At 43.4% G+C, this 27900-nt stretch overlaps 1 protein-coding gene across 1 annotated transcript; it reads right to left on the bottom strand.

Annotated features, from left to right (window-relative positions):
* Window positions 1-9912: 9912 nt before the first annotated feature.
* On the bottom strand, window positions 9913-14125 carry A4GNT (alpha-1,4-N-acetylglucosaminyltransferase; the record flags this gene model as incomplete). Its single annotated transcript, XM_082840574.1, has 2 exons — window positions 9913-10527; window positions 13715-14125. 2 exons carry the CDS (start codon window positions 14123-14125, stop codon window positions 9913-9915), a joined length of 1026 nt encoding a protein of 341 aa, XP_082696700.1.
* Window positions 14126-27900: the final 13775 nt, after the last annotated feature.

Here is a 27900-nt window from a genome sequence, read left to right as displayed (position 1 = left end):
TTACAGACCTTGTTCTGCTTTGCTCTCTGTTTCTGCTGTTTTCTAAAGAAAGGAGTCCCCCTTTCCACTCTTTCTTACCCATAAAGTAGCAAGAGAGAGATCCACTCTACCAGGCTCACAGCTGTCCCTTACACCAGGTCTCCCATTTCCTCCCTAGAAACTTTGGAGATACTTTTAAGAGATGATGTCCTTGGTTTGGTCAAAAGCCCATTTTAAGTTTTTGCCACAAAAGGATTTTCTTTAAAATAAAAATGGGAGGTAGGGATTTGACTGACGTCTCTTCAAAGTATTTTAGAGACAACTACATACTGACAAGATCTATCTTCCCAGGTGCAAAATTGTGAAAAACCAACACTAGTTTTCACATCTAAAAGAATAGCACTTTAGAACATACTGGTGTTTTCTTTCCCACGGAGAAGTCATTGCTTCTTGGTAGTGTTTCTCCAGCTTCAGAGCCTGGGACATCAGACCCCACAAAATCCTCTCTAGAGGTAGGAGGCCTAGTGACAGATGGCACTGCAAGCGGTAAACCCTGTTGACCAGGACTGGCCCTCCCTGCAAGGGGCCCACAGGGAGGTTCAGAACAGCCCACCAAGTTGTCCCCTTCCCTCCTCCTGTGTCAGTTGAGCAACAAGCCTTTGGACCAAATTCCAGCTCCCTGGCAGAGCCCAGGTATTCTGCACAAGTGAGTTCAGGTTTCTGTTCCCAACCTGAAGCAGGTAACTTCATGCGACCATTTTATCAAGTTGGATGGTATCCAAAAAGATTCCCACGTGAGGGAGAGGTCTCCAGAGCGTTGGTGCTGACAGAGACAGACAGAAGACCGCTTATCAGCTGCTTGACTGGAGAACCAGCCTTCTCTAGGTGGGGCTGTTCTCACTGGCCAGTCCCCAGCTCTAGGGGCAGGTGTGAGGGGCTGTGACAAAGGAGAGAAACCACCCACCCCGTCTGTGGACGGAAGTGTAGGAGGCCACAGTCGGAGCACCTCACACTCATCAGGCCTCTCTTCCAAGTCCTGTTAGATACCACATTTCAAGAGACCGTGCAGGGGCAGGCAGGCCCTGCGCCTTAAGGTACAGGCCTGGGTAACCCCTGCCCAGGCCCCGCAGACCCCTCCTCTGACCCGCCTTCCGGGCCCTTGTCCCGTACCCAGCAAGTTCCCCTGGCCTTTTATCTGCAGCCACCTCAAAAGGAAAATACGGTGGCTGCCTCCTGCTACACTCCTGCCTCGGAGTGCAAGGCGGAGGAACCAGAGATGCTAATCTGTTTGTTTTTATCAATAACTCATCTCATCGGTAAAAGATCCCCCTTTTCCTACAGAACGCAAAGCAGCAACCCCACCCCCGCCCCCAATCATTTTACTTTTTTGAAAATCTGAAAATCCGAGGCCATCCTCCCAGCGAAGGCCAGTCCGGCGGGTTCAGTCATTCTTGCTCCCCTCCGGGTACCTCGGTCCGGAGCCGGCCAGGCTGGAGGCCGCGGGGCCCAAGGCGCAGCTCCCCGCCTGGACCCCGCAGGGCGCCCGAGCCGCTGCTGTTGAACCCTCTGCGGCCCGTGGCTCCGGTCTCGAACTGCACGACGCTCCCCACCCGCGCCCCTCCCGGGCTGCATTCCTGGCATAGCTCTCCCACGCGGCGCGGCTCACCTGGGGGTCCCCGGAGCCTGGGGAGCGGGCAGAGGTCGCGAGCCGGCGGCTCCGCTCCTCCGCCCCGGCCCAGCCTCCCGACTCGCTCCACCGCCCCGGACAGAGGCCGTTCCCGGAATCCTCGCCGCCGCGCCGGCCTGGGCTGCTTCCTCGGCCCGGAGTAGCGCGGGCTCTCGAGGGCGCGTGACAGAGCCTCCCGCCCACCCAGTGCTGCCAACCTGCGGGACCGGGGACGCAGAGAACCTTTGGCGCCAGCAGCCGCAGGCCCGGGGTCTCTGATGCCTCCCGCTCCCGCGACCCCAAAGAGGGGCGGAGCCTCTTCCGAGCCCCTCCGTGACGAGCTATTTTTAGGCCTGTTACGGAAGCGGGAAGGAGGGAATGCCACGTTTAATCCGTCAGGAAAATCCGGCATCCTAGTGAGTGGCTCCCAGGCCTTGCTGAGAGGCGGGGACGTCCTCCCGTCTACACACACACACACACACACACACACACACACACACACACACCCCGCCCCCCACCCAGTACAGCTGCCGGCATGCTGAAAGCTGGGGGCAGCTGTAGCCTCCTGGGCAGACAGCCCTGCCCCACCCGTCCTAAACTAAAGGGACCGTGTTGGTTTCTGATCCGAACCCCTACTGGTCCTTTGAGTAAATCCCAGGTCTGTTCAGATGGCAACCATTTTCCCCCCAACTCCCAACCTTCTGGCCAGCCTTGTGGATCCAGCTGGGAAACCCAGAACCAAAGAACTCTTTCTTTCTGGATAACAGTCTCTGACCCCTTCCTATAACCATCTGTTGCTTTACTGAGACTCAGATTTCTGGGAATTCTTTTTTTCCTTAAGCCTTCCTCCCACCCCAGCCTCAATCTGCCAAGCTGTGTCACGGGGTATTCAAAACAAAATTTCATGGGAACAAGTGTTGGCAAGAATGTGAAGAAATTGGAACGCTTATGCACTGCTGTGAGAATGTAAAACGGTACAGCCACTGTGGAAAAGAGAATAGTGGCTCCTCAAAAGATTAAACATGGAATTACCATATGATCCAGCAATTCCACTTCTGGGTATATACACAAAAGAATTAAAAGCGGAGACTCAAACAGGTATTTGTACACCCACGTTCATAACAGCATTATTCACGATAGCCAAAAGTTGGAAACAACCCAAGTGTCCATTGACAGATGAATGGATAAACAAAATGTTATGCATATATTATATACATATGTATATATTTCAGCCCTTAAAAGGGAATGAAATTCTGACACATGCTACAATATGAATCAACCTTGAAAATGTTATGCTAAATGAAATAAGCCAGACACAAAAGGACATATATTATATGATTCCACTTACACAACGTACCTAGTATAGTCAGGTTCACAGAGACAGAAAGTAGAATGGTGGATGACAGGGCTGTGGGGAGGAGGGAATGGAAATTATTGTCTAATGGGTACAGATTTTCAGTCAGGGATAATGAAAGCTTCTAGAGGCAGATGGTGGTGCTGGTTGCACAACAATGTGAATGTTCTCAATGCCATTGAATGGTACACTTGAAAATGGTTAAAATTGTAAAGTTTACGGAATGTATATTTTACCACAATTTTTTAAATGTAAAAAAAAACTAAAAGGGTGGACAGGGGCCAGGCCCAAGTAGGGATGACTGTCAGCCACCAGTTCTTGATGGGGAGTCTTGTTCATCCTCTGCTCTCCTGGTTGGGGCACCCCTTTCCCTCCAGGACTTCCTGCAGGAGGGCAGAGAAGAATCCAGGCTGTGGAGTCAAAGGCATATTTAAGTTCCACCTTCCCAGGCGGTGTAATCCTGGGAAGTCACTTACCCTCTCTGTAAAATGGGGAAAATAAACTCTACCTAGCAGGTAATTATGAGAACCAACTTAGTTAAAACATCTCAGCCCAGGGCCTGGCAGTCACGGGTGTGTCCTCCCAAGTTCAGTCAAGTGTCAGGGTTGGTAGCTTTTGCTTCTCAACTCGCTTCCCTGAAGTATACAAAAAGTAGCTCTGTGCGTGTGTGTGTGTGCACGCACGCGCGCGCGTGCACGCATGTGTCATTCCCACCAGCTTCAATTTCCCCCTGTGGAAACGGGTGCCATCTTTTGCAGGGCTGCTGTGAGCAAGGGAACTTGACGTGTACCCAGAACCACCTTTTCGGTAACGCCAAAAGCAAAAGTATTTAGATTCCTTCCTCAGCTGACCAAGACCTCGCGTGCGTGGAACCCTCACACTCTCCCTTTACTGGGCCACAGTTTGACATTCAGTACAGCCAAGAGTTACTGAGTGCCTACTACGTGCCAGGTTCTGTTCTAAGACCCGAGGAAACCAAGAGTTTATAGAGCACTAGATCACTTAGCACTAGGAAACTGTCACCTTCTGCTGTGCCACCTGTGCCACAACACACAAGATTTGGTGGCACAAGTGGGAACGGGTGTATCATCCAAGACACAGGAACAAGCCAAAGGAGACTGGCCCTAGTGGGCCACTCCCGGGGACATTCCTTTCACCCTGAGCAGCTGAGCTGTAGCTATTGGATGGACAGAAGAGTGGGTTCTCGATATCTGTGGTTTCCATTTTGCCGTGTAGCCCCTCACCTCTTCCTCAGGCCAGTGCCAGATACCAGCTCTCTGACCAGCATAGACACCATCACAACGGGTCTCCTTCTTACACTTAGGGATGTGTCAGGAAACAGTGGGACATGTCTGCTAAATGAGGGTCTACTTTACACTCTAGGGAGCCCATAGTAGTAGTGCCCTCTGCTGTCAACTGCTGGCATCACACCTTGTAAGTCAGCTCCCGTTCCAGATCCCACTTTCCTAAAGGGCATATGAGGTATAGAGGACAGGCCTCTCAGTGCTGGGATGCTGGCCACTAATGGTCCTGGAGGTGATTTTAGGTCAAAGGTGTATTGTTGAGTTTTCACAGTATTGGTGTATAGATAGACAGACAGGCGTATAGTTCGAAGGGCATTTTACATAAAAACCTGGTTTGCTGGTTTCTTCTTGAAAAATCTGAGAATCTAGCAACAAAAGGCCCGCACTCTCACATGTCAAGAATCAGCTGGAACTGAGGGGGAACCTCTTCCCTAGGCAGAGCTTACACTCTAACCCCTTCTCTGAAAAAGATCACTTTGGAGGATGTCTCTGCACTTAAAAAAAGACCTCTTTCCTCCTCTTTTGCAAAATGAGAATGCAGGGTCATTTTAACCAGGACCCACTCTCTGAGTCTTGAAACAAACACTAGGTGGGGAGGGCTGAGACAGACTGCACAAATTGCGACAAAATAGTAAACTGTTTGTGTCCTTGATATACAAAGACTAGTTAAGAAATAGAAAAACAATCCCATAGAAAAGTGAACAAAAGATTAGGCAAGACACAGAATAAAAAAATATATCAATTGAACATGTGAAACACTCAACCTCACCAAAAGTAACATAACAATTAGAGACATTTTTAAACAATAATATTGGCTAAAACTAAGTAGTGTTTTGGCACTGGTGAAGGATGGGAAAATGAGCAATTTCAAACAGGCGCTTTGAAAACAATTTTGCAGCACATATCACAATTTAAAATCCCCAAAATGTGGTAATCAGGACTACAGTATTTCTTGTACGATTAAAATTAGAATCAATTTAAATGTTCACCAGTTGGGGTTTAAGTAAATAGATTATGATATATCCTACAATGAAACACTCTGCAGCCCTTACGAAGAATATATCTTGGTATGTTAATGAAAAAAAGGTGTCCAAGACAAATGTATTGTTAAATTAAAAACAACTGACATAATAATATGTATTACATGAATCCATTTATGTTTTCTTAAACTATACATATGAGAAATTCAGGGGTGATATTCAAAATATTTAACCACTAGGCTGACACAGGGACTAGCACGCTGGGGCTGGTCTTCACGCGTTAACATGTTCTTTTTTTTTTGGCTGTGCGGCATGCAGGATCTTCCCCAGCCAGGGATTGAACCCGTGCTCCCTGCATTGGGAGTGTGGAGTTGTAACCACTGGACTGCCAGGGAAGTCCCCATCTTCACCCTTTAGTTGCTGCATTATGGGGGTCCTGGCGGGAAAGAGCTAGGGCAGATGAGGCCATAGTGGTGGATACTCGGAAGCCTGTGGCCAAGACTTTTTACAAATAGCGTGGATATATATGCAGAGAAAAGTGAGAGACATACCAAACTTGACAGTGGTACAAGAGAGACTTTCACCTTTTCCTCTGTACAATCTTACTGTTTGAAATTCTAAGAACGAGTGTCGGATTTGGAAAAAAATTAACATAGGGGAAAACACCAGAATGGCCTATATTCAAAATGTATCATGATGTAAACGTGTGGCTTGGACTCACCGAAGGCCAGAAGGAATCCAGGATCATCTGGAATCCCACGCTTCTTACCACTCACTACTCTTTTTACTTTGCCCAATACCCCCCTCACCACCATGTTTTCTTTCCAGCTTTACTGAGAAATGATTGTCATACATCACTGTATAAGTTTAAGGTATACAGCATGATTTACACATATTGTGAAATGACAACCACAGTAGATTCAGCTAGGATCCATATTCTCATACAGATACAGTAAAAAGAAAGAGAAAGAGGAAAAAATATTTCTCCTTGTGAAGAGAACTCCTAGGATTTATTCTCTGTTTTTTTTGTTTGTTTGTTTGGGGGTTTTTTGCGGTATGCAGGCCTCTCACTGTCGTGGCCTCTCTTGTTGCGGAGCACAGGCTCCGGACGTGCAGTCTCAGCGGCCATGGCTTACGGGCCCAGCCGCTCCGTGGAAAGTGGGATCTTCCCGGACCGGGACACGAACCCGTGTCCCCTGCACCGGCAGGCAGACTCTCAACCACTGCGCCACCAGGGAAGCCCTAGGATTTATTCTCTTAACAACTGTCCTATATATCACACAGCAGTGTTAGCTGTAGTCATCATGTTGTACATTACACCTCTAGTGCTTATTTTTTTTAATCATATACGTTTTAGTCTATGCATTTTTTCCCAGCACCACCAAGTTTTGAAATATTCTTTTCTACTTAAAAAACTGCATTTATTAAGTAATACATTATTAACTTATTCCCCACATTTTATTAATCAAAAACATTTTGCTGCGATGTAAAACTCCCTACAAATGTCAAATTATCAATATTGCCACAGTGAATTCATATAATCACAACCCAGCATAAAGAAATGTGACATTCAGGTTGACTTATTTGGTCCCATCATAAAACAGTTCATGTATTTTTGAAATATTGAAAATGTTTCTAATTAAACCCTTCCAAACCCTAGGGACTGGGAATGTTAGTTGGAGGACCATTTGTCATGCATTCTCCAGACGTGGAAATTAGATCCAGCGTGTGTGACCCTTCTCCTCCCTCAGAGGGCTAGCCCAAGAAGCCTCACCTGTGGAGAGACTCAGGTGAGCTGAAACCCAGCAGGGGTTCTGGGGACACAGGTCAGAGGGCAGCCATGGGGAGTAGCAGCAGGCCTCAAAGTCTCACTCTGGGGTCAGGCTGGACCTAAGAATCCAGAGCAAGTAGCTGGGAATAAATAAAGCTGGGGCAGGAGACATGACTTGCAGGTAGTTTTTAATAAGACAGTCAGAACAGTGATTCTCAAAGCGGGAAATATCAGAATGAAAGGGGATGGGTGGATGTCATTTGAAAAAGCATCATAATTTTATATATGGAGAAAAATATAAACTTATGTTTATATTAGCTGCTTCCGTTAAAGCAGCTACCAAAAAGGAAGTTCTAGAAAATCTTGGTTGATGAGTATTTGTAGAAGAAATATTAATTCTCATACCTCCTAGAAAGGGGAGGTAAACTTTTATGTGACTGTAGAAGGGCCAGCAGTTTTTAAAATTTGAATTTGTAATTTGCTTTTATAAGCCAACTGGGGTAGAGTAGGGAATAGCAGACACCCTGGGGAGCAGAGGACACTATCCCAGGGGGGATGTGGCCAGTTATTAAGATGTAAGTACTAGGGACCTGCAATGGACTGAATGTTTGTGTCCCCCCTCCCAAATTCAGATGTTGAAGTCCTACCCCCAAAGTGATGATATTAGGAAGTGGGGCCTTTGGGAGGTTTAGGACGTGAGGGTGGAACCCTCATGAATGGGATTAGTTCCCCTATAAAAGGGACCCCAGAGAGCTTTCTTGCCGCTTTCCACCATATGAGGATTCAACAAGAAGTGTGCCATCTGCCGCTCAGAAGTGGATCCTCACTAGAACCCAACCATGCTGCCGACCTGATCTTGGACTTCCAGCCTCCAGAACTGTGACAAATAAATTGTTGTTGTTTATAAACCACCTGGTGAATAGTACTTTGTTATTGCAGCCCAAGCTGATTTAGACAGGACCTTGTCTGCTTGATCCAGCAGCATCGTCAGCATCTAAATCAGTGCTTGGCACACAGAAGGGACTCAATTAATATTACTGACTGAATGTTTTAATGAATATCAAATTCAGGACTAGACATCAAGTCTCTTTTTTCCCCAGCCAATTCTCTAACAGATCCTGTAATTAACCTTACAAAAGTAAATATAACACGTAGCAAAACCATTAGCTGCCTATCCTAACACCCATTTTCTCTTCCTTCTTGAATGTCCCAGCCTCTCCTGCAGCTATATTCTGGTCAATGAGATGTAAGAGGAAGTGTTATATGGTACTCGCAGGAAGTCTTCATAAAATAAGGGAAGTGCACCTTTCCTCTTTCCTTCGTCCTGCTGCCTGAAATGCAGAAATGATGGGCTGGAGATCAAGCTGCCATATGGACCATGGGCAGGATGGCAAACAGAAAGGTGGAAGAAGCCTAGGTCCCTGATGACTGCAGTGACCATACCCGCCCTGATCTGCCTGCCTTCAGACTACTCTTACGTGAGAGAGAAATGAACTTCTATACTTCTACGTCAACGGTCTTCTTTGGGATTTTTCTATTATACTCACAGAAAGCCCACTCTTACTGACATGCGCTACCTGCACGTCCCCACTCCTGCCAGCAGGAGGCGCTGATCCCGCCTCTATGACACGGAGCACGTGAGAGTTTCATCCTCGCTCAGCTACCAGAAGCTCCACCTCCTCCGGCACCTGTAGGACTTTGGCTTCCGGAAAGGGACGGCAACGTAGCTGTCAGTGCTCAGTCTCCTTAGAACCCGCTGGGGTTTCAGCTTGAGGACAACACTGGGCTGCATCCATGCGGACAGGAGCACAGTTTTCTCAGGACCGTCCCAGGGAGGTCCCACTGGGAGAGAACGGTGAGGAAAAAAGTGAAGAGAAGTGAGGAAAAGTGGGGAGAAACTTCCTGTGTGCGACTGACTGCTGGGGGCTGGGGGGAATCCCTCTTCAGAGGACCCAGGAGAGAAAGGTCTCAATGTAGAAAACTGTGGGGTTTTAGTCCCTGTTGTGTGCAGTGTAGACTGTGTCCAGTGTGGTTCTTTGGTGTGTGGTGTCCAGCTTTCCTGGTGCTGTTTATTGAGGGGACTGTCCCTTCCCTGTTGTATGTTCTTGGCCCTTTTGTCGTAAATAAACTGATCACACCCGTGTAGATTTATTTCTGGACTCTCTGTTATGTTCATCTGGTCCGTGTGTCTGTTTTTGTGCCAGGACCACACAACTGTTTTGGTTATTGTAGCTTTGTAATATTGTTAGAGGTCAGGGAGCGAGATGCCACCAGCCTGTTCTCCTTTCTGAGAATCGCTTTGTCTATTCCTGGTCCTTTGTTGTTCCACACAAATATTAGGATCCTTTGCTCTATTTCTGAGAAATATGCCATTGGAATTTTGGTAGGGATTGCTTTCAGTGTGTACATTGCTCTGGGTAGAATGGACATTTTAACAATATTCATCCTTCCAACCCATGAGCATGTGATATCTTTCTATTTCCTTGTATCTTCTTCAGTTTCTTCATCAATGTCCTAAAGTTTTCAATGTGCAGGCCTTTCACATCCTTGGTTAAACTTATTCCTAGGTGTTTTGTTCTTTTTGATGCAGATGTCATTCGGATTGTTTTCTTTTTCTTTTTGATGGTTCATTATTAGTGGTTAGAAATGCAGCTGTTTTTTTGTGTATTGACTGTCACTTTACTGAATTCCTTTACTAGTTCTAATAGTTCTTTGGTGGAATGATGTGGAAAATTGTAACTGTAACTGATATGTGGGTGAGCATCCGCACACCTAGGGGAAGTGGAGATCAGGTGAAAGTCTGGCACTCCAGGAAGTGGCCAGTTCCACGATGTAGCACCAACGACACAACATTGGCTCTATTTGTTACCTGGGCCCCGCTCCCCAGTCACCGAGCTCTCTGGACCTTGAAGCAGGTCCCTATAAGACTTGGGACAGTGCTTACGGTAGAGGTTTTCCACCAGTGTGTTGCTTCCTCTGACCACAGCCCTCCCTTCCTGGTTCATGTAGTTCCACAGATGCAGTGCGTAGGAGTCGTTGAAGCTCGGCTCTGTGTCCCAGGCTTCATAGTAGCGCCTCCACGCTGCATAGGAGATGGGATAAAATCTTTGGGGGTGTAAGAAGGAGAAGTTTAAACACTTGAGGTCGCTCACCTCCTGGAAGTCTCTGAGTTTGCACCATACTCTCAAAATCCTTGTCATCAATTCGGGACCCTGGTGGCCCCAAATATCTGAATTGTAATTTTCCACAAAGTTTTCCATGCACTGCCACAGGAAAGGGTGGTGGGGGAGGAATCCAAACACCCCATTACTGGAGAACTGGGATGTCTGCGCAGCCAGAAAGTTGTCCTCGGGGATGGGTCTGATGGAGATGACATCAGTATCCATGTAGACACCGCCGTACTTCCAGATGAAGGCCAGGCGGGATGCATCTGAACTGACGTGGAGCCAGTATCTCTCTGCGCTGCTGTTGATCTGCAGGAACAGGTGCAAATCAGCCCCCAGGCAGGGGAAGAGGGAGGGATGTCACAGCAGGAGGCCAGGCACAGGGTAGCTGAGCAGGAAGCAAGCCAACTTCCCAAAACTCTATTTGCCAAAAGCCCAATATTGCAAATGTACCAAAATTACCTCCACCCAAAAAAGTTGCCTTTAAGTGAAAAGTGTACAGCAATCAGTATCAATGGGAAGGTTTTAGCAGCTTTTAAAGATTTCATGAAATTGTTTTTTGAAAAAAGCAGTAGAAAGATGAAACCCAGAAGGGATTTCACAATGAACCCTATGAGTCACTTTCAGCAGGATGGAAATTAACCACAAATATGAAACTGTGAAGGAAGAATTTTTTGGTAAGTCCTAAAAGTGCTGAGAACTGATAAAGAAAAAAAAATAAATATGAAAATATAAGATAGATTAATAGCTATGCTCTTTGAGAAATTGATAAAAGAATCTTAAAATGCATCCATGCCTTCATCCACTAATTAATTCCTTTAATAATATTCATTGAAGGCCTACTTGCTATTTGCCAAGCTCTAAGCTGCTAAGGATACAGCAGTGAACAAACAGATAAAAATCTTTACTGGCAGGAGATAGACAACAAACAAATAAATATATCATATGTTGGGTGTTCATAAGGAATATGAAGGAAAAAAAGTCAGGCGAGGGGGCTATGAAGGGGGCAGGATACAGCACTATCTTATCTTGTGTTCGAACAGAACACTGGATGAAGTGGGTGGATGAACCATGCTGCTACCTCCGAGAAGAGGGCTCTAGGTAGAGGAAACAGCAAGTGCAAGGGCCCTGGGGCAGGAGCACGCTCACTATGTACAGGAACAGGAAAACAGCAGTGCAGAGTAGTGAAGGGAGAAGGGTAGGAAACCAGATCAGAGCGGGGACAGGGGCGGGAGTGAGGGAGGATCCCGTAGGCTGGGGTAAAGACTGAAATGATTTGGAAGGTTTGAAAGAAAGGAGTGGTGTGATCTGAATTAGTCTAAAAGGGGTCACACTGGGTCCAGTGTGGGAAATAGATGGGGGCAGGGGGCAAGGGCAGAAGCAAAGAGGCAAGTTAGGAAGCTGTTGAAATAATCCAGGCAGGAGATGATGGTGATTTAGACCAGGGTGACGATAAAGGAGATGAGAGAAGTGGTCACATTCTGGGCACACGGTAAAGATAAAGCTGGTCAGGATGTGCTGATGGATTGGATATGGAGCTGGAGACAGAGGAGTCAAGGATAACTGAAAACGCTGAAATGTGAACAAAACAGAAATTGACTTTGAAACGAATAAAAATAAACCATTATAAATGCCAGTGTTCCCAAATGGAATGCTAAAATTTTGAATACAGAAAACACAGTAGATTTTTCTGAATTTAAATATGTTGATTAAAAGATTAAACAATGACCCTTGGCTTTTGACAAAAGAAACATTTTTTTAAATTCTACTATAAAGCCAAACGAAAGCAAGTCCACTAAGACTTTGCAGAAATCTTCACCTGAGCTATTAACGTCATTATATTGTATACAGTTGCTGAAAACCTCATGAATAATAATAGCTACAATTTATCAATAACTGTGGTGGTGGGATGAATTGGGAGATTGGGATTGACATGTATACACTAATATGTATAAAATGGATAACTAATAAGAACCTAATGTATAAAAAAATAAATCTAATTCAAAAATTCAAAAAAAATTTATCAATAACTGTTCTGATCTCTTATAATCTACACAAATCCTCAGAAATAGGTGCTATTATTAGTCCTATTTTTCAAGTGAAAAATTAAAAGGAAAGACCAAGAAGTTCAGTCATTTGTGCAAGGTAAGAGAGGCAGAGGTTAGATTTTAACCCAGGCAGTCTGACTCCAGAGACCCACTTACTTTCAGTAAAAATAAGTAAAGTTGATTCTTTGGTAAATTGGTGATTATTAGTGAACAGACCCAGATATCAAAAGCCGCACAGAAGGAAGGAAGCCTACCTTGATGTGGGCATTGGACTAACATCAACGTAAAACACGAGGCTCCCCCAGAGGTGAGCACCAGAAAGGAGATTAGGATTCTGTTTGCTCATTCCCTCCCCACCCCCTCAGTACTCATCCCTGGGCAACTTCAAGGGCTACAGTTGCCCAAATCAGTGCAGCAAATCCAGTGGTCACCAGCAAGTGATGGCACGCTAGGCCATCCTAACAGCTGGCCACCAGCTATCCTATTGTAGCCTAACTGGAGCAGAAGATACCACAGCCCGACTCCCCCAAGGTGCAAGTGTGTCCCCCACCCAGGACAGCCCACCCAGTCCCCAGGTGAATGAGAGAGGGTGGGACAGGAGTTTTCTCTTTTCTTATACAAATACCGTAGTAGGCTGAATAACAGCCACTCAGCGGTCCTAATTCCTGAAACCTGTAAATATTACCTCCTATAGGAAAAGGATCTTTGCCAATGTGATTAAATTAAGGATCTTGGGACTTCCCTGGAGGCCCATGCTTCCACCACAGGGGGCGTGGGTTCGATCCCTGGTCGAGGAAGTAAGATCCCACATGCCACACGGTGTGGCCAAAAAAAAAAAACAAAATTAAGGATCTTGAGCTGAGATTATCCTGGATTATCATGGGCCCTAAATGCCACCACAAGTGTCCTTTAAAGGGAAAGGTAGAGGGAGTTTCGCACAAAATTACAAAATTCCTAAGAGCTCCAGGAGTTTCTTGATCATATCTCAATGTAACCCAATCTCATACAGCAGCACCCACCTGATCTTTCATGAATTTTCTATTTACATCATTTTCTAGTTAAATATTGCCTTATTTCCCCCCTTAGGTGCAAAAAAAGTTTAACATAGATGGGTTTAAAACTGTCAGTGAAAAATGAATGGTCTATACACCTAGAAAATATGTAGAAACTCATTCAGTTAAGAATAGTCTCAAGAAATTCTAAGAAATAAGGTGAAAGCAAAAGGCAGCAGGGTAAAGATAAGCCTAAATCAAGTCTCTCCTGTTTCCTTGAATCAGGACTCAACACCGTAGAATGAAGACCAGGCAAGAGTCAAAAGATCTGGGTTCTAGCCTATCTCTGACAATCTAGCCTTACCCTCAGTTTACCCATCTATAAAATGGCTAGATTGGACCCATTTTCTATGGTCCTTCCCAACACCAACATTCTGAGATTCTCTGAACACTTACCTGCGTGTACCACGAAAACAGCGGTGTGTCTTCAAACAGGCTTTTCATATCCAAAGGGAAGAGGAAAACATTGTCTATTGCCGAGAGGAGGGAAAGGGCTGGGGAAGTGGAGTTTGGGGGCAGCTGCATGGAATTGTTGAGCCCTTTCATAAGTAACAGCACAGGCTGCTCAGCGTAGACCTTGGCCGCAGACTCCACAGCACAGGAGACCAGCGGGGATAGCTCCATTCTCTCTGAGGTCTCTAGGAACACGATGCTGCGCCCATGGCCCAGGAGGGCTTCCAGCCCCTGCTGGGACTTGTAGGGAGGCAGGTGGGGGAAGAGGCAGCTGGACTTCTGGGTGAACTGGTAGAGGAAGCCACAGGCAAGCAGCAGGATGACCAACAGGGAGAGCTGAAGCTTCATCGGCATGTCCACCCCTCTCTCCTGTCCTGCTCCCTAAAATCAACACTATTAATTAAAAATTATAGTCACAAAACCTGATAAAGATAGCACACAAGAAGATGATACCTGAATATCACTTTCAAGCTTAGATTTTTTAATTGAAATATAGTTGATTTATAATATGAGATTACTTTCAGGTGTATAGCATAGTGATTCAGTATTTTTACAGATTATATTTCATTAAAAATTCTTACAAAATAATGACTATAATTCCCTTGCTAAACAATATATCCTTGTTGCTTGTCAATTTTATACCTAGTATGGTTCATATTTCTTAATCCCCGACCCCTGTTTGCCCCCTGGCCCCTTCCCTCTCCCCTTTGGTCACCACTAGTTTGTTTTCTCTACCTTTGAGTCTGTTTTGGTGTTGCGTGTGTGTTCATTTGTATTATTTTTTACATTCCGCATGTAAGTGATATCATACAGTATTTATCTTTCTCTGACTGACTTATTTTAGTAAGTATAATATTCTCTAGATCCATCCACGTTGCTGCAAATGGCAGAATTTCATTATTTTTATGGCTGAGTAATAATTCCATTGTATATACATATGTATATACTGCACCTTCTTTATCCATTCATCTTTTGATGGACACTTGGCTTGCTTCCATATCTTGCCTGTTGTAAATAGTGCTGCTATGTGCATTGGGGTGCATGTATCTTTTCAAATCAGTGTTTTTGTTTTCTTTGGTTATATACCAAGGAGTGGAATTGCTGGATCATATGGTACTTCTGTTATATTTTTAGTTTTTTCAGGAACCTCCATACTGTTTTCCATAGTGGCTGCACCAATTTACATTCCCACCAACAGTGTATGAGGGTTCCCTATTCTCTGCCTCCTCGCCAACATTTGTTATTTGTAGGCTTTTTGGTGCTAGCCATTCTGACAGATGAAAGGTGATATGTCATTGTGGTTTTGATTTGCATTTCTCTAATAATTATAAGTTTTGATTTTTTAAATTCTAAATAAAATATGATCAAATCAAATCCAGCAATGTTAAAAAGAAAGGTGCATTGATTAGGTTTTATTTGAGGAATGTAAGGATGATTTGTAATAGGAAAATAACGAATTAATAGGAAAACTATTAATGAACTGCATTATTTCCACAGATTAAAGAAGAAAAGCTGTATGATCATTTTGGCTCAGTAGATGCTAACAACAGCATGCTAAAATTTGACATCCATTCATGCTTTTTAAAAGGCACAAGGAAACTTTCTTAAGCTGACAATGTCTACCAGAACATATAGCAATGATCATCCTTAATGTGAAGCATTTGAAATATCCGCATTAAGACCAGGAATATGACATGGATGTCCATTATCACTGTTACTTTCACCGTCATTCTGCTAAGTCTAACCAATGCAGTGAAACAAGAGAAAAGAATTTCTACTATGAATATTAGGAAGAGACAAAAATATCACTAGTTGTAGAAAATATGATTGCCTACCTAGAAAATCCAAGATAACTTACCAAAAAACTAATAGAACTAAGAAGAAGCAAACTGAAGGTTAAATAACTTGCCAAGATCACACAGTTAGCGGAGCCATGACTTTAACTAGGGTCTGCCTGTCCCCAAAGCTCAGGCTCTGAGCAGTTACCTGCAGTACCACCCTCTCCTTCACCATAAGCTCTAACTCCAGCCAACTCCAGGACAGCAGAGATCTCCATTCATCAGTAGTCTATTTTTTGCTTGACATGTAACTCTTTCAGAAAATACAAATCCAGTAAATCAGAGCTTACCTTCCAGCCAGAAACTTGTAGTTAGCCAATAGCTGCTGTCTTAGCAATGATGACTAGATTTTTCCTGCAACACTTTCTGATAAATCACCACCTACCCTTCAATTCAACAGTGCTGAAGGAAGTAAATCATTGACAGAAGATTATGCCAAACACAGGAAGTTCCCAGGAAGCTCCTCCCTTTGCTAAGTTGCCCTAAACACAAAGACTTGCATATTGTAAGGCGTTCACATGATTTTTCGGGTGACCTACACACTAATCCTGCTGGTTTGTGGGCCTATCAGGAGGGTTACAAGGCAACAATTTCACCTGAAGAAAACTGTATAGTAGCACAATCCTGGCGCCAGCAAAGTGTGTACCTAAGCAGTTTGGCCTCAGTCAAAATCATGGGCAGAGACTTGGGGAAGTTCCTTCACCAGACAACCCTGTAACTTGGTCCAAGCTTTGCAAACAAAAGATTTTGTTGAACGAAAAGAATATTCATCTCCACAAATAAGTAGGTAATGTAGAAACCCCAGCAGTCCAAGGGCCTGGTGATCTGGAACGAGAATTGATTCCCCGATTTCAGTTATGGTGGCTTCCCTTTGCCCAGAAGTCCCCCCTGTGGGATGTGAGCTTCCTCCCCGTCTCACAAGGTCGGCGTCACCACACTCCACTGATGTGGTAATCCCCACATTTCCCAAAATAATGTGACTCTCCTGTGGTCTGGTCCCTATCACCCCTGACAGGCACGCTTAGTAATCCTCTTGCGAGCCACCCTCTGCTCTGTCTTCATCCAGAGCCTTCTCTCAGCCATGAACAGGTATCCACAGAATGCTCTGGTGTGAACAGGGAGGTTCCCTTCAAAGCAGACATTGGATCCTGATATAGCAGCTCCTACATCAAGGGAAGTAAAGCTGTCCCACTTGTCAGTGGCTTCTCATTTTCTATGTGCCTGAGGTTCTCCAGGAACAGCTCTTTGGGTCTCCACACACTCCTATTCCTTTTGGAGCTGAATTTCTTCTCTGGACCTTGTCATTTCTAGGGTCAGGGTACCTTGGCATCTTTGCAAAAGTTCCCTGGCACTGGATAGATTGGTCATTCTTTCCTTATGGAGGGGCAGAGGAAGCAGAGCTCCTGGGCCGCACTCTGGGGTAACCAGAGGACTCCATTTGTGGGAGTGATACGTTCCTAGTGCCCACATTTCAGGTGGGTCACAGATCCTGGTGCCTTCTAGCTGCTTGCAAGATAGCCAACACCATCAAACAAGTGGTCGAGGCAGAGAGCAGGGAAGTAGTTGGTGATCTTTGTCACAGGGATGAAAGTGAGCATTAGCGATGCAGTGAAATGCTAAACACAAAAAAACGTAGGACCTGTCTGACCAAGCACCAAGTAGAGGGTATGATGAAAAGAGCAATGACCTTGGAGTCATGCCTCTACCCACTGTAGCCAAGAGTAGCCAAGAGTACTAGAGCAAGTCCTGAAACTGCCCAGAGCCTCAGCCCCTCTGTACAGTGCTGACCGCAGGCTCATTGTGAGGATGAAAGGGCTCTATAAGCCAAAGAAGCAACCCCCACTTTCCACCAAGGATAAAAATAGAATACTATTACTGTAGATGGCCTGGACTCCCTGATGACAAACATGAAGTCATTGTTGCTTTCAGATGAATGAAATCTGTTTCCCAGTGAACAGCTGAGAAGGAAATCCTCAGCCCCGTGTGAGAATTGTTGAGATGTGTGCAGAAGTCGGCAGTCAGCCTCTGGTGTCTGGGATCCTTCTGGGTCACAGCCTGATGTCCTTGCTGACTCTTTCCAAGGAGGTCTCCTGTCATCTGAGGCACTCTACCAGGAACGTCCCAGGGACCCTGGATCCTTTCAGCCTTCCCTCTCGTGTTCAGAGCAGAACCGCCTTCCCTTCCGTCTGCTCCCTCTTCTGCCTTCTCTGGACTGTACCACACTAGCTTTCTGTCTGTGCAGGCAGATGGCACAGCAGTGGCTCCTAACCTGGACTCCACAGATCCCTAGAGGCTCAAGGATACGTTTCAGGAGACCCTGGACCCTGAAGCCATAGCTTTCATCAGTACCTTTACCCTGGACGCCATTTATCCACAGTTTCTCCTACATATTCCCTGAGGAAGGTCCCTGCTCTTTGACCCTCCGTGACATTAATTCTGTTTAAAATTCCCACAGATATCTTCACCATACAATCTCAGGCCTTCTTCAACCAGCCAAGCAACCCCTAGGTACCTCAGTACAGATATCTGAGTAGAGATGTACCCAGAGCTATTTACCTTTAAGCAATGGATGGGTCTGAATACACTGGTGACAGTCACACACGCATCCAGCTATTATCTACTTTCCTAGAGTTTAGGTCTCCTGTGAGAGAGCTCTTACTTCCTACATTGCAATGTAAGCCAGACTTGGTCAATCCAATGGATTATGGAGCCTTGGTAATTGTTGCTGAGTGATGAGACCTTAGGAAACATGGATTGGTGTAGCCCCAAATAAATGAACAGGATGGGAAAAAATTCTGAATCCATTGTTCTTTCTATTGTATTTTACAATGCTGTTCTTTGGATGTTTGAAGCGAGTACAGAGAAAAGGCAGTACTGGGAAGAAAATCAAGGAACCAGCAGAGATCTCGGCACTCGTTGGCTCTGCAGATAACCTCTGATAACCTCAGTTGGAAATAGTTCAATGTTTGGATCTAGACTCCCTCTGCTATAAAGGACACACTGTGTCAAGAAGGAAACATTAAAGGAATGTTTAACAATAAATTTTTGTTTCCTACAATTACGGGTGAAATGCCTACCACTCAATTCTGTAGCTTCTTTGAACTCCAATTTACTGCAAGAAGGAAATGTTCAAGTTTACAACCCTTGTCCTGTTTTCTTTGGAGCTGTTGGAACCACAGTTCTGGTTTTTAACATTTATTAAATAAGTGGGACTGATAAGCTTGTTAAAGCATTCAGCCATTCACAGGGCAAAACGAATACACAGAGGGTAATAGCTTATCAACGTTGCCAATTCCTTTCACCACTCTTCTGACGCAGAAACAGAGACTGGAGTGTTGGGTTTCCATGACAAGAGAGGAGACCGCTGGACAGAGGCAGTTCACTGCAGACCGAGAAAGAATCCATAACCTAACCCTTGGGACACATTGAGGAGTGACATTATCAACATCAAATCTGGAAAAAAAATTTTTTTTTTTTACTAAAACTCAGTGAGTTCGTGCCAGAGTAAAATCTCCTTGTCCCATGGCAATATTTTAAACTATTCTGCATTTCCAAGAAAAAATGCTTCTGGCCTTGTGTTTCTGGAGATAATGGTTTTTGTTCTCCACACAGCCACACTAATCAAACATGCTTCTGCTTATAAAACCTTATATAGCCACCAAGAATGTGCTTCTGGGTTTTTTCTGGGTATTACTCGATTCACACATGTAATTTCCTATAGCCACCAAGAATGTGCTTCTGGGTGTATTCTGGGTATTACTCGATTCACACATGTAATTCCCCCCCCCCTTTTTAAATTTACTTGCAGATAAAAAAGGGGTTGGGGAGAAGGGCAGGGAGATAAGGGGAAATAATTGTTCTCAGTGAATCAGTTGTGCCTCAGATGCCACCCTTCCAGCTTGAAGAACAGGGTCTGCAAGAAGCCCACAGAAGTCAGTGCAACCAGTCTGATCATGGAGGGCTGTTCAAAGGGGCTTTGCTATTAACTTTTACAAGTCAGTGCTTAATCTCTTCTTCCTGTAAGGAATTGGGAACATCTTGGAGCCACCTACACCAAGTGTCCACATGACACGGGTACCTTTATAAAGACTGAGTGGCCACGAGATTGAGCACTTCCCATTCTGGCTGAAAGAAACTGTTATGGACTGAATGTTTGTGGCCCTACCCCCCAACCCGTACCATCACCAAAATTCCTATGTTAAAGCCCTAACCCCCAATGTGATGGTATTTGGGGGTAGGGCCTTTCAGAAGCCATCAGCCTTAGATGAGATCATGAGGGTGGGATCATTATAAGAAGAGGAAAACAGATCCCTCTCCCCATGAGCACAAGGAAAGTGCAAGGGAAGACCCAGCAAGAAGGTAGCTGTCAACGATCCAGGAAGAGGGTCCTCACCAGGAACCCAATCTGTACCTTTATCTTGGACTTCCCAGCCTCCAGAACTGGGAGGAGTAAGGGTCTGTTGATGAAGCCACCAGTCTGAAGTGTTTTGTATAGCAGCCCAAGCTGACTGAGACAGAAACCTCACAGTAAGCTTCTTCTCTCTGATCTCCATCCATATGCTTTCCTGAGAATCTGTTTTTGCAGTTGGAGCTGCTCTTTAAGGTTTGGAGAACTGAGACCAGGCCTCCAGTGGGGAAAGGGCAAATTCATCTGCAACAGAAACCCATAATAGGTGGAAGCGTCCTCCTTACCTGAGACCTCTCTGCCTTCTCCTCCTCTTGTCCTTCCGCACACCCCACAATCTGTCCTCTTGTTATACCTTTTCTATTTAAATGGAGATCCTTGGTCTCCCTTATCTCAGTGCCTGACAATCACCATGCACCCACTACCCAAGTCAGAAATCAGGGAGTCATTCTTTTTTCTTTAATCCTCTTGTTAATTGAAGTATAATTGATTTACAATATTACATTAGTTTCAGGTGTACAGCATAGCGATTCAATATTTTATAGATTATATTCCATTTAAAGTTATTATAAAATAATAGCTATAGTTCCCTCTACTGTACAATATATCCTTGTTCCTTATCAATGTTATACATAGTAATTTGTACCTCTTAATCCCCTACCCCTATCTTGCCCCTCCTCCCGTCTCTCACCCTCACTGGTAACCACTTCTTTGTTCTCTATATCTGTGAGTCTGTTTCTGTTTTGTTATATACGTTCATTTGTTTTATTTTTCAGATTCCACATATAAACAATATCATACAGTATTTGTCTTTCTCTGACTTATTTCACTAGGCATAATATTCTGTAGGTCCATCCACATTTGTGCAAATGCTGCAGAATTTCATTCTTTTTATGGATGAGTAATATTTCATTGTGTGTGTGTGTGTGTCTCTCACATCTTCTTTATTCGTTAATCTTCTGATGGACATAGGTTACTCCCATATGTTAGCTCTTGTAAATAACGCTGCTATGAGCATTGGGATGCATGTATCTTTTCGAGTTAGTGTTTTAGTTTTTTTCAGATATATATATCCAGGAGTGAAATTTCTGGGTTGCATGGTAGTTCTATTTTGATTTTTTTGAGGAACCTCCATACTGTTTTCCACAGTGGCTACACCAGTTTACATTCCCACCAACAGTGTGCAGGGGTTCCCTTTTTTCCACATCCTCACCAACATTTGTTATTTGTAGACTTTTTCATGTTAGCCATTCTGACAGGTGTGAGGTAATGTTTCATTGTGGTTTTGATGTGCATTTCTGTATTGGCAATATTTAACATATTTTCATGTGCCTGTTAGCAATCTGTATATCTTCTTTGGAAAAATATTTATTCAGGTCTTCTGGCCATTTTTTAATCGGGGTATTTGTTTTTTGATATTGAGGTCTATGAGCTGTTCATAGACTTTGGATGTTAACCCCTTATTGATCATAACATTTGCAAATATTTTCTCCCATTTAGTAGGCTGTCTTTTTGTTTTCTCAGTGGTTTCCTTTGCTGTGCAAAAGCTTCCAAGTTTAATTAGGTCCTGTTTATTTATTTTTGCTTTTATTTATTTTTTTGCCTTAGGAGACAGATCCCAAAAAATATTGCTACAATTTATGTCAAAGAGTGTTCTGCCTATGCTCTCTTCTAGAAGTGTTATGGTTTCATGTCTTACATTTAGGTCTTTAATCCATTTTGAGTTTATTTTTGTATATGGTATGAGGAAATGTTCTAATCTCATTCTTTCATGTGTAGCTGTCCAGTTTTCCCAACACGACTTATTGAGGAGACTGTGTTTTCTCCACTGTATACTCTTGCCTCCATTGTTGTAGATTAATTGACCATAGGTGTGTGGGTTTATTTCTGAACTCTCTATTCTAATCCATTTAATCTGTTTTTGTGCCAGTACAATGCTGTTTTGATTACTGTAGCTTTATCATATAGTCTGAAATCAAGGACCATGATACCACGAGCTTTGTTCTTTTTTCTCAAGATTGCTTTTGCAATTCATGGTCTTTTGTGGTTTCATATAAATTTTAGGATTATTTGTTCTAGTTCTATGAAAAGTGTCATGGAGACTTTTGGGTTTCCTATATATAGTATCATGTCATCTGCAAACAGTGAGTTTTACTTCTCTTCCAATTTGGATGCTTTTTTTTTTCTTGTCTGATTGCTGTGGCTAGGACTTCCAGTACTACATTAAATAGAAAAGTGGCAAGAGTGGGAATCCTTGTTTGTTCCAGATTTTAAAGGAAAGGCTTTCAGTTTTTCAGCATTGAGTATGATATTAGCTGTGGATTTGGCCTTTATTATGTTACGATATGTTCCCTCTTTTTCAACTTAGGTGGGAGTTCTCATCATGGATGGATGTTGAATTTTGTCAAACGCTTTTTCTGCATCTGTTGAGATGATAACGTGATTTTTATCCTTCCTTTTGCTAATATGGTTATCACATTGATTGATTTGGAAATATTGAACCATCCTTGCATCCCCTGAGTAAATCCCACTTGATCATGATGTATGATCCTTTTTATTTATTGTTGGATTTGCTTTGCTCATATTTTTTGGCAATTTTGGCATCTATATTCATCAGCAATACTGCCCTGTAATTTTCCTTTTTTGTAATATCTTTGGTTTCGGTATCAAGGTTATGGTGGTGTTGTAGAATGAATTTGGGAGTGTTCCATCCTCTTCTAATTTTTGGAATAGTTTGAGAAGGATAGGTATTAGGTCTTCTTTATATGTTTGGTAGAATTTACCTGTGAAGCCATCCAGTCCTGGACTTTAGTTAGCTGGGAGTTCTTTTGATTACAAATTCAATTTCACTACTAGTGGTCAGTCTGTTCAAAGTGTCTGTTTCTTCTTGGCAGGTTGTATTTTTCTAGAAATTTGTCCATTTCTTCTAGGTTGTTCAATGTGTTGCCATATAACTGTTCAAAGTATTCTCTTATGATTTTTTGTATCTCTGTGGAATCAATTGTTATTTTTGTTCTTTCATTTCTTATTTTACTTATTTTGGTCCTCTCTCTTTTCTTCTTGATAAGTTTGGCCAAAGGTTTATCAATTTTGTTTATCTTTTCAAAAAACCAGCTCTTGGTTTCATTGATCTTTTCTATTAAGTCCAACTGGTCTGTTGTGTCATTTAAGACCACTGTTGCTTTATTGACTTTATTTCTGGATGATCTGTCCATTGATATAAGTGGGGTGGTAGAGTCCCCTACTATTATTGTATTATTGTCAATTTCCACCTTTATGCCTGCTAGTATTTGTTTTATATATTTAGGTGCTCCTATATTAGATGCACATATGTTAATGAGTGTAATATCTGCTTCTTATATTGACCCTTTATCATTATATAATGCCCTCCTTTGTCTTTTGTTATAGCCTCTGTTTTAAATTCTATTTTGCCTGATATGAGTATTCCTACCCCTGCCTTCTTGTCATTTCTGTTTGCATGAAATAGCTTTTTCCATCTCTTCACTTTCAGTCTATGTGTGTCTTTAGCTCTGAAGTGAGTCTTTAGAAGGCAGCATATAGAAGAGTCTTGCTTTTTTATCCAATTAGCCACTCTATATCTTTTGATTGGAGCATTGAGTCCATTGACATTTAAAGTAATTATTAATAAGTATGTACTTATTGCCATTTTATTGCTTGATTTCTGATTGTTTTTGTAGTTCTACTCTATTCATGTGTTTTTTGTTTCTTTCTTTCTTCTTTCTTCCCTTGTGGTTTGATGATTTTCTTTAGCAGTATGCTTGTGTTTCTCTCCTTTTAGTTTTTGTGTATCTATTGTACACTTTTGATTTGTGGTTATCATGGGGTTCGTGTACGTTTACCTATAACTATATCTATTTGTTTTAAACTGTTAGTCATTTAAGTTCAACCACATTCTAAAAGACCTACCTTTTTACTCCCCTCCCCCACATTTTGTGTTTTTGATGTCATATTTTACATCTTCTCATTTATCCCTTAACTGCTTATTGTAGTTATAGTTGCTTTTATAATTTTTTGTCTTTCAATCTTCATACTGGCTCATTTAAGTGGTTGAGCCTCAGTCCTAACTATGTATTTGCCTTTCCTAGTGGGATTTTCCCTTTCTTATTGCTTCTTACTTCTTTTCCACTTACAGAAGACCCTTTAACATTTATTTTAGGGTAGGTTTAGTACTGATCAACTCTTTTAGTTTTGGTTTGTCTGAGAAGTTGTCTCTTTTTCCGTTCTCATGATAAACTTGCTGAGTAGGGTATCCTAGGTTGCATGTTTTTCCCTTTCAGCACTTTAAATATACGATGCCACTTCCTTCTGCCTGCAAAGTTTCTGCAGAGAAATCAGCTGATAGCCTTCTGGGGATCCCTGTGAATATGGCTCTGTTTTTCTCTTGCTGCCTTTAGAATTATCTCTTTAACTTTTGTCATTTTAATTATTATTTTGTTGGTGTGAGTCTGTTTGGATTCATCTTGTTTGGGACACTCTGTGCTTCCTATGATACCTGGATGCCTGTTTCCTTCTTGAAGTTTGAGAAGGTTTCAGCCATAATTTCCTCAAATACATTTTTGACCCCCTTCTCTCTCTCGCTTTTCCTTCTGGGACCCCTATAATGTGAATGTTGGTACACTTGATGTTATCCTAGAAATCTCTTAGACTGTTCTCAGTTTTTGTTTGCTTTTTTTTTTTTGGCTGTTCTGATTGGGTAATTTCCATTATTGTATCTTCCAAATCACTTGTGTGTTTTTCTTTATCACTTAGTCTGCTATTCATTCCTTCTAGTGTGTTTTTCACTTCAGTTATTGTGTTCTTCAGTTCTGGCTCATTCTTTTTTATATTTTCCAGTTCCTTGATTCTCACTGTTTCCATCTATTCTTTTCCATAATTCAGTTAGCTTTCTTATTGCTAATGCTTTGAATTCTTTATCTGATAAATGGTTTATTTCTGTCTCATTATTTTTTCAGGGGTTTCCTCTTGCTCTTTCAATTGAGAGCAGTTCCTCTGTCTTTTCATTTTGCTTAACTTACTCTGTCTCTATGAATTTAGGTGAAACAGTTACCTGTTGCAGTCTTGAAGGCGTATCCTTATGTGGGAGCATCCTTATGCAGTCTGCATGTGCCCAGTGCCTTTGTTGAGACAGCTAGATTTGACATGAACAGGAGTCACATTTTTCCTCAATGTGAGCTGGCAGCTATCACCTTGGTAGGAGGTGGGGCAGGAGATGGAGGGAGTAGGGCCAGAGCCAAGTGTGAGTCAGGGATTCCCCTCTGCTCAGTGGCCATCACCACCCTACTGCGGGCAGGGGTGAATCCCAAGTTGATTCAGGTCCTTCAAGAAGCAGACCCCAAGATGAGATTAACTGTGCAAGGATTTTGTTAGGAGAAATGCCAGTGTGAGAAAACATAAGAAGGGAGCTGTATAAGGCTGGGACAGCTGTCAAATGACAGGGCAAATCTGAGAGAAGCTTGGGTGGAAGTGTCCTAGACTGCCTTGCCCAAGGCTGTTCTTGTCTAAGGAAGGCTCAGCAAAGTCATCAGAGAGTCCTCAAACCAAAGTCAGCCACTAGAGGAGTCTTGTGTCTCCCAGGAACGAGTCTACCTCAGTATTCTTGCTACACACAGTGACTGCTGGGAGAAGCCTGTGGGAGGAGTGGTCTTGGCACAGCTCAGTGATGGATTTCATAGTGCAGTAGCTGGAGCCATTGGTCACTTATGCTCCCTCTGGTTGGAGAGCCATGAGGCACAGTCTCATGGCTGCCACAGTTCACCCCTTGAGCTGCACAGATCTACTTTTCCAGATAGCTTTGGGGAGCAGTACTTCCATGGTTCCCATGGACCTCTCTTACTGAGGGGAAACTAACAAGAAGGAGGTTAGAGGAATGAACTACAGCCCCTGTCACTGTAGTTAAGTTGATCTCAGGGCTGCAACTCATCCTCTCTGTCCTCCAAAATCCATTCTGAATTCCTTTCACCCTCAGAGATTACCTCATCAGGTGTTGGTAGCTTAGCTGGTTGTGCAACTTACCTCCCTGAAGTGCCTGAACCCTTGATAGTCATACTCTTCCTTAGGTCAGCATTGCTGCACATGTCTGTTCAGTTATCATGGGGCCAGGGAATACCAAGAGGCCCCAGATCGGATCTCCTGGGTTCAGTTCATATTCCTCCCTGCTACCATTATGTAAAAGCAGCCTGACCTCCTTCTGCTGATCAGGATCAATTACCTTTACCAGTGAAACTGTCCCCTTTACTTGCTGGTCCCTGTCACAAGAAGTCCAATGTGCCCTGCAGCGATTTGTAAGACCCTTGCAGTATCACCTGGCAAGAATCTGCTTTATTTGAGATCAGAACCTATAATACTGAAGAGTGAGTGCAGAGTTACAGGGACAGAAGCACAAAATCCTCCAATAGGTCAGTGGGGCCACTCCTATTTATAACCCTTGATTCCCAGATCCATCTACTCTTTCTATTGGGAACAGAGCACCATACACAGGTCTCTGAATTGATATGAATACACTGTGTCCTGAAGGATAGCACCCAATTCTTTCAGAGTGTTTTCTCCAAGCTAGCACTTCAGCTGCACCTTTAAGAATGTCTTTCTGAAAGCTGCCTCTGGATGGTGCAAAATGTGATACAACCAGTAGATCCCATGGGCTCACCCCTGCACCTCCCTAACTGTAAAGCGAGTCCCTGGTCAAATGCTATGCTATGTGAGATCCCGTGCCTGTAGATCAAGCATTCCATAACCCCAGATAGTGTTGTAACTGAGGCTTTGCAGGCAGGAAAGGCAAACTCATACTTGGAATATTCATTCCTGTGACAATGAAACTTTCATCATCAGGGGCTTGATGTAGTCAATCAACTGGGCACCAAGTTGCCAGTTGGTCTCCTCAAGAAATAGTGCCATACCAAGTACTCAGTGTTGATCTCTATTGCTGACAAGTTAGCTCAATCTTGGGAAGTGGGAGTCTATAATATTGGACAATACATGGCCTCCATCTTTGCTACCATATCCATTCTATTCAGGTGCCCATCATGCCAGTTCTGGGCTGGTAACCAATTGCTAGATTGTCATCAGTACACCAATGTTCCTGTGAGATATCTCACTGTTGCTTTAACTTGCACTTCTCTGATAACTAATGAGTTTGAGCATCTCTTCACATATAAGTTAGCTGTTTGTTTTCCTCTTCTGTAAATTGCTTTTTCATATGCTTGGTTCATTTGTCTGTTGGGTTCTCTGCCTTCTTCTTATAAATCTACAAATCCCTTGTAGAATCTAGATATTAGTCTTGTGTTGGTCTTAAATATTGCAATTATCATTTCCCAACATATCATCTGGATTAATTTGTCTTTGATGTCCTCTATTTAACAGATATTTTCATTTTGATGCAATAAGTACAACAGTTATTTTGTTGAATGATTTACATTTTGGGGGTCCTATTTTTTTTAAGATTTATTATTTATTTATTTATTTATTTAATTTATTTTTGGCTGCGTTGGGTCTTATTTGCAGCACACGGGATCTTCGTTGAGGCATGCAGGATCTTTCATTGTGGCACACGGGCTCTCCATTGTGGCACACAGTCTTCTCTCTAGTTGTGGCATGCAGGCTCCAAGGCACATGGGCTCTGTAGTTGTGGCACGGGGGTTCCAGAGTGCATAGGCTCTGTAGTTTGCGGCACATGGGCTCTCTCATTGAGGCACAGGAGCTCAGTAGTTGTGGCACGCAGGCCTAGTTGCCCCATGGCATGTGGGATCCTAGTTCCCCAACCAGGGATTGAACCTGTGTCCCCTGTGTTGTCAGGCGGATTCTTTACCACTGGACTACCAGGGAAGTCCCTGGAGATCCTATTGAAGAAGACTTTCCATACTCCTAAGTCA

This window comes from Leucopleurus acutus (genome assembly GCF_964270905.1).
Source record: "Leucopleurus acutus genome assembly, chromosome: 5".
Taxonomy (NCBI): Eukaryota; Metazoa; Chordata; class Mammalia; order Artiodactyla; family Delphinidae; genus Leucopleurus; species Leucopleurus acutus.
This window is presented reverse-complemented; position numbering and strand designations above follow the sequence as displayed.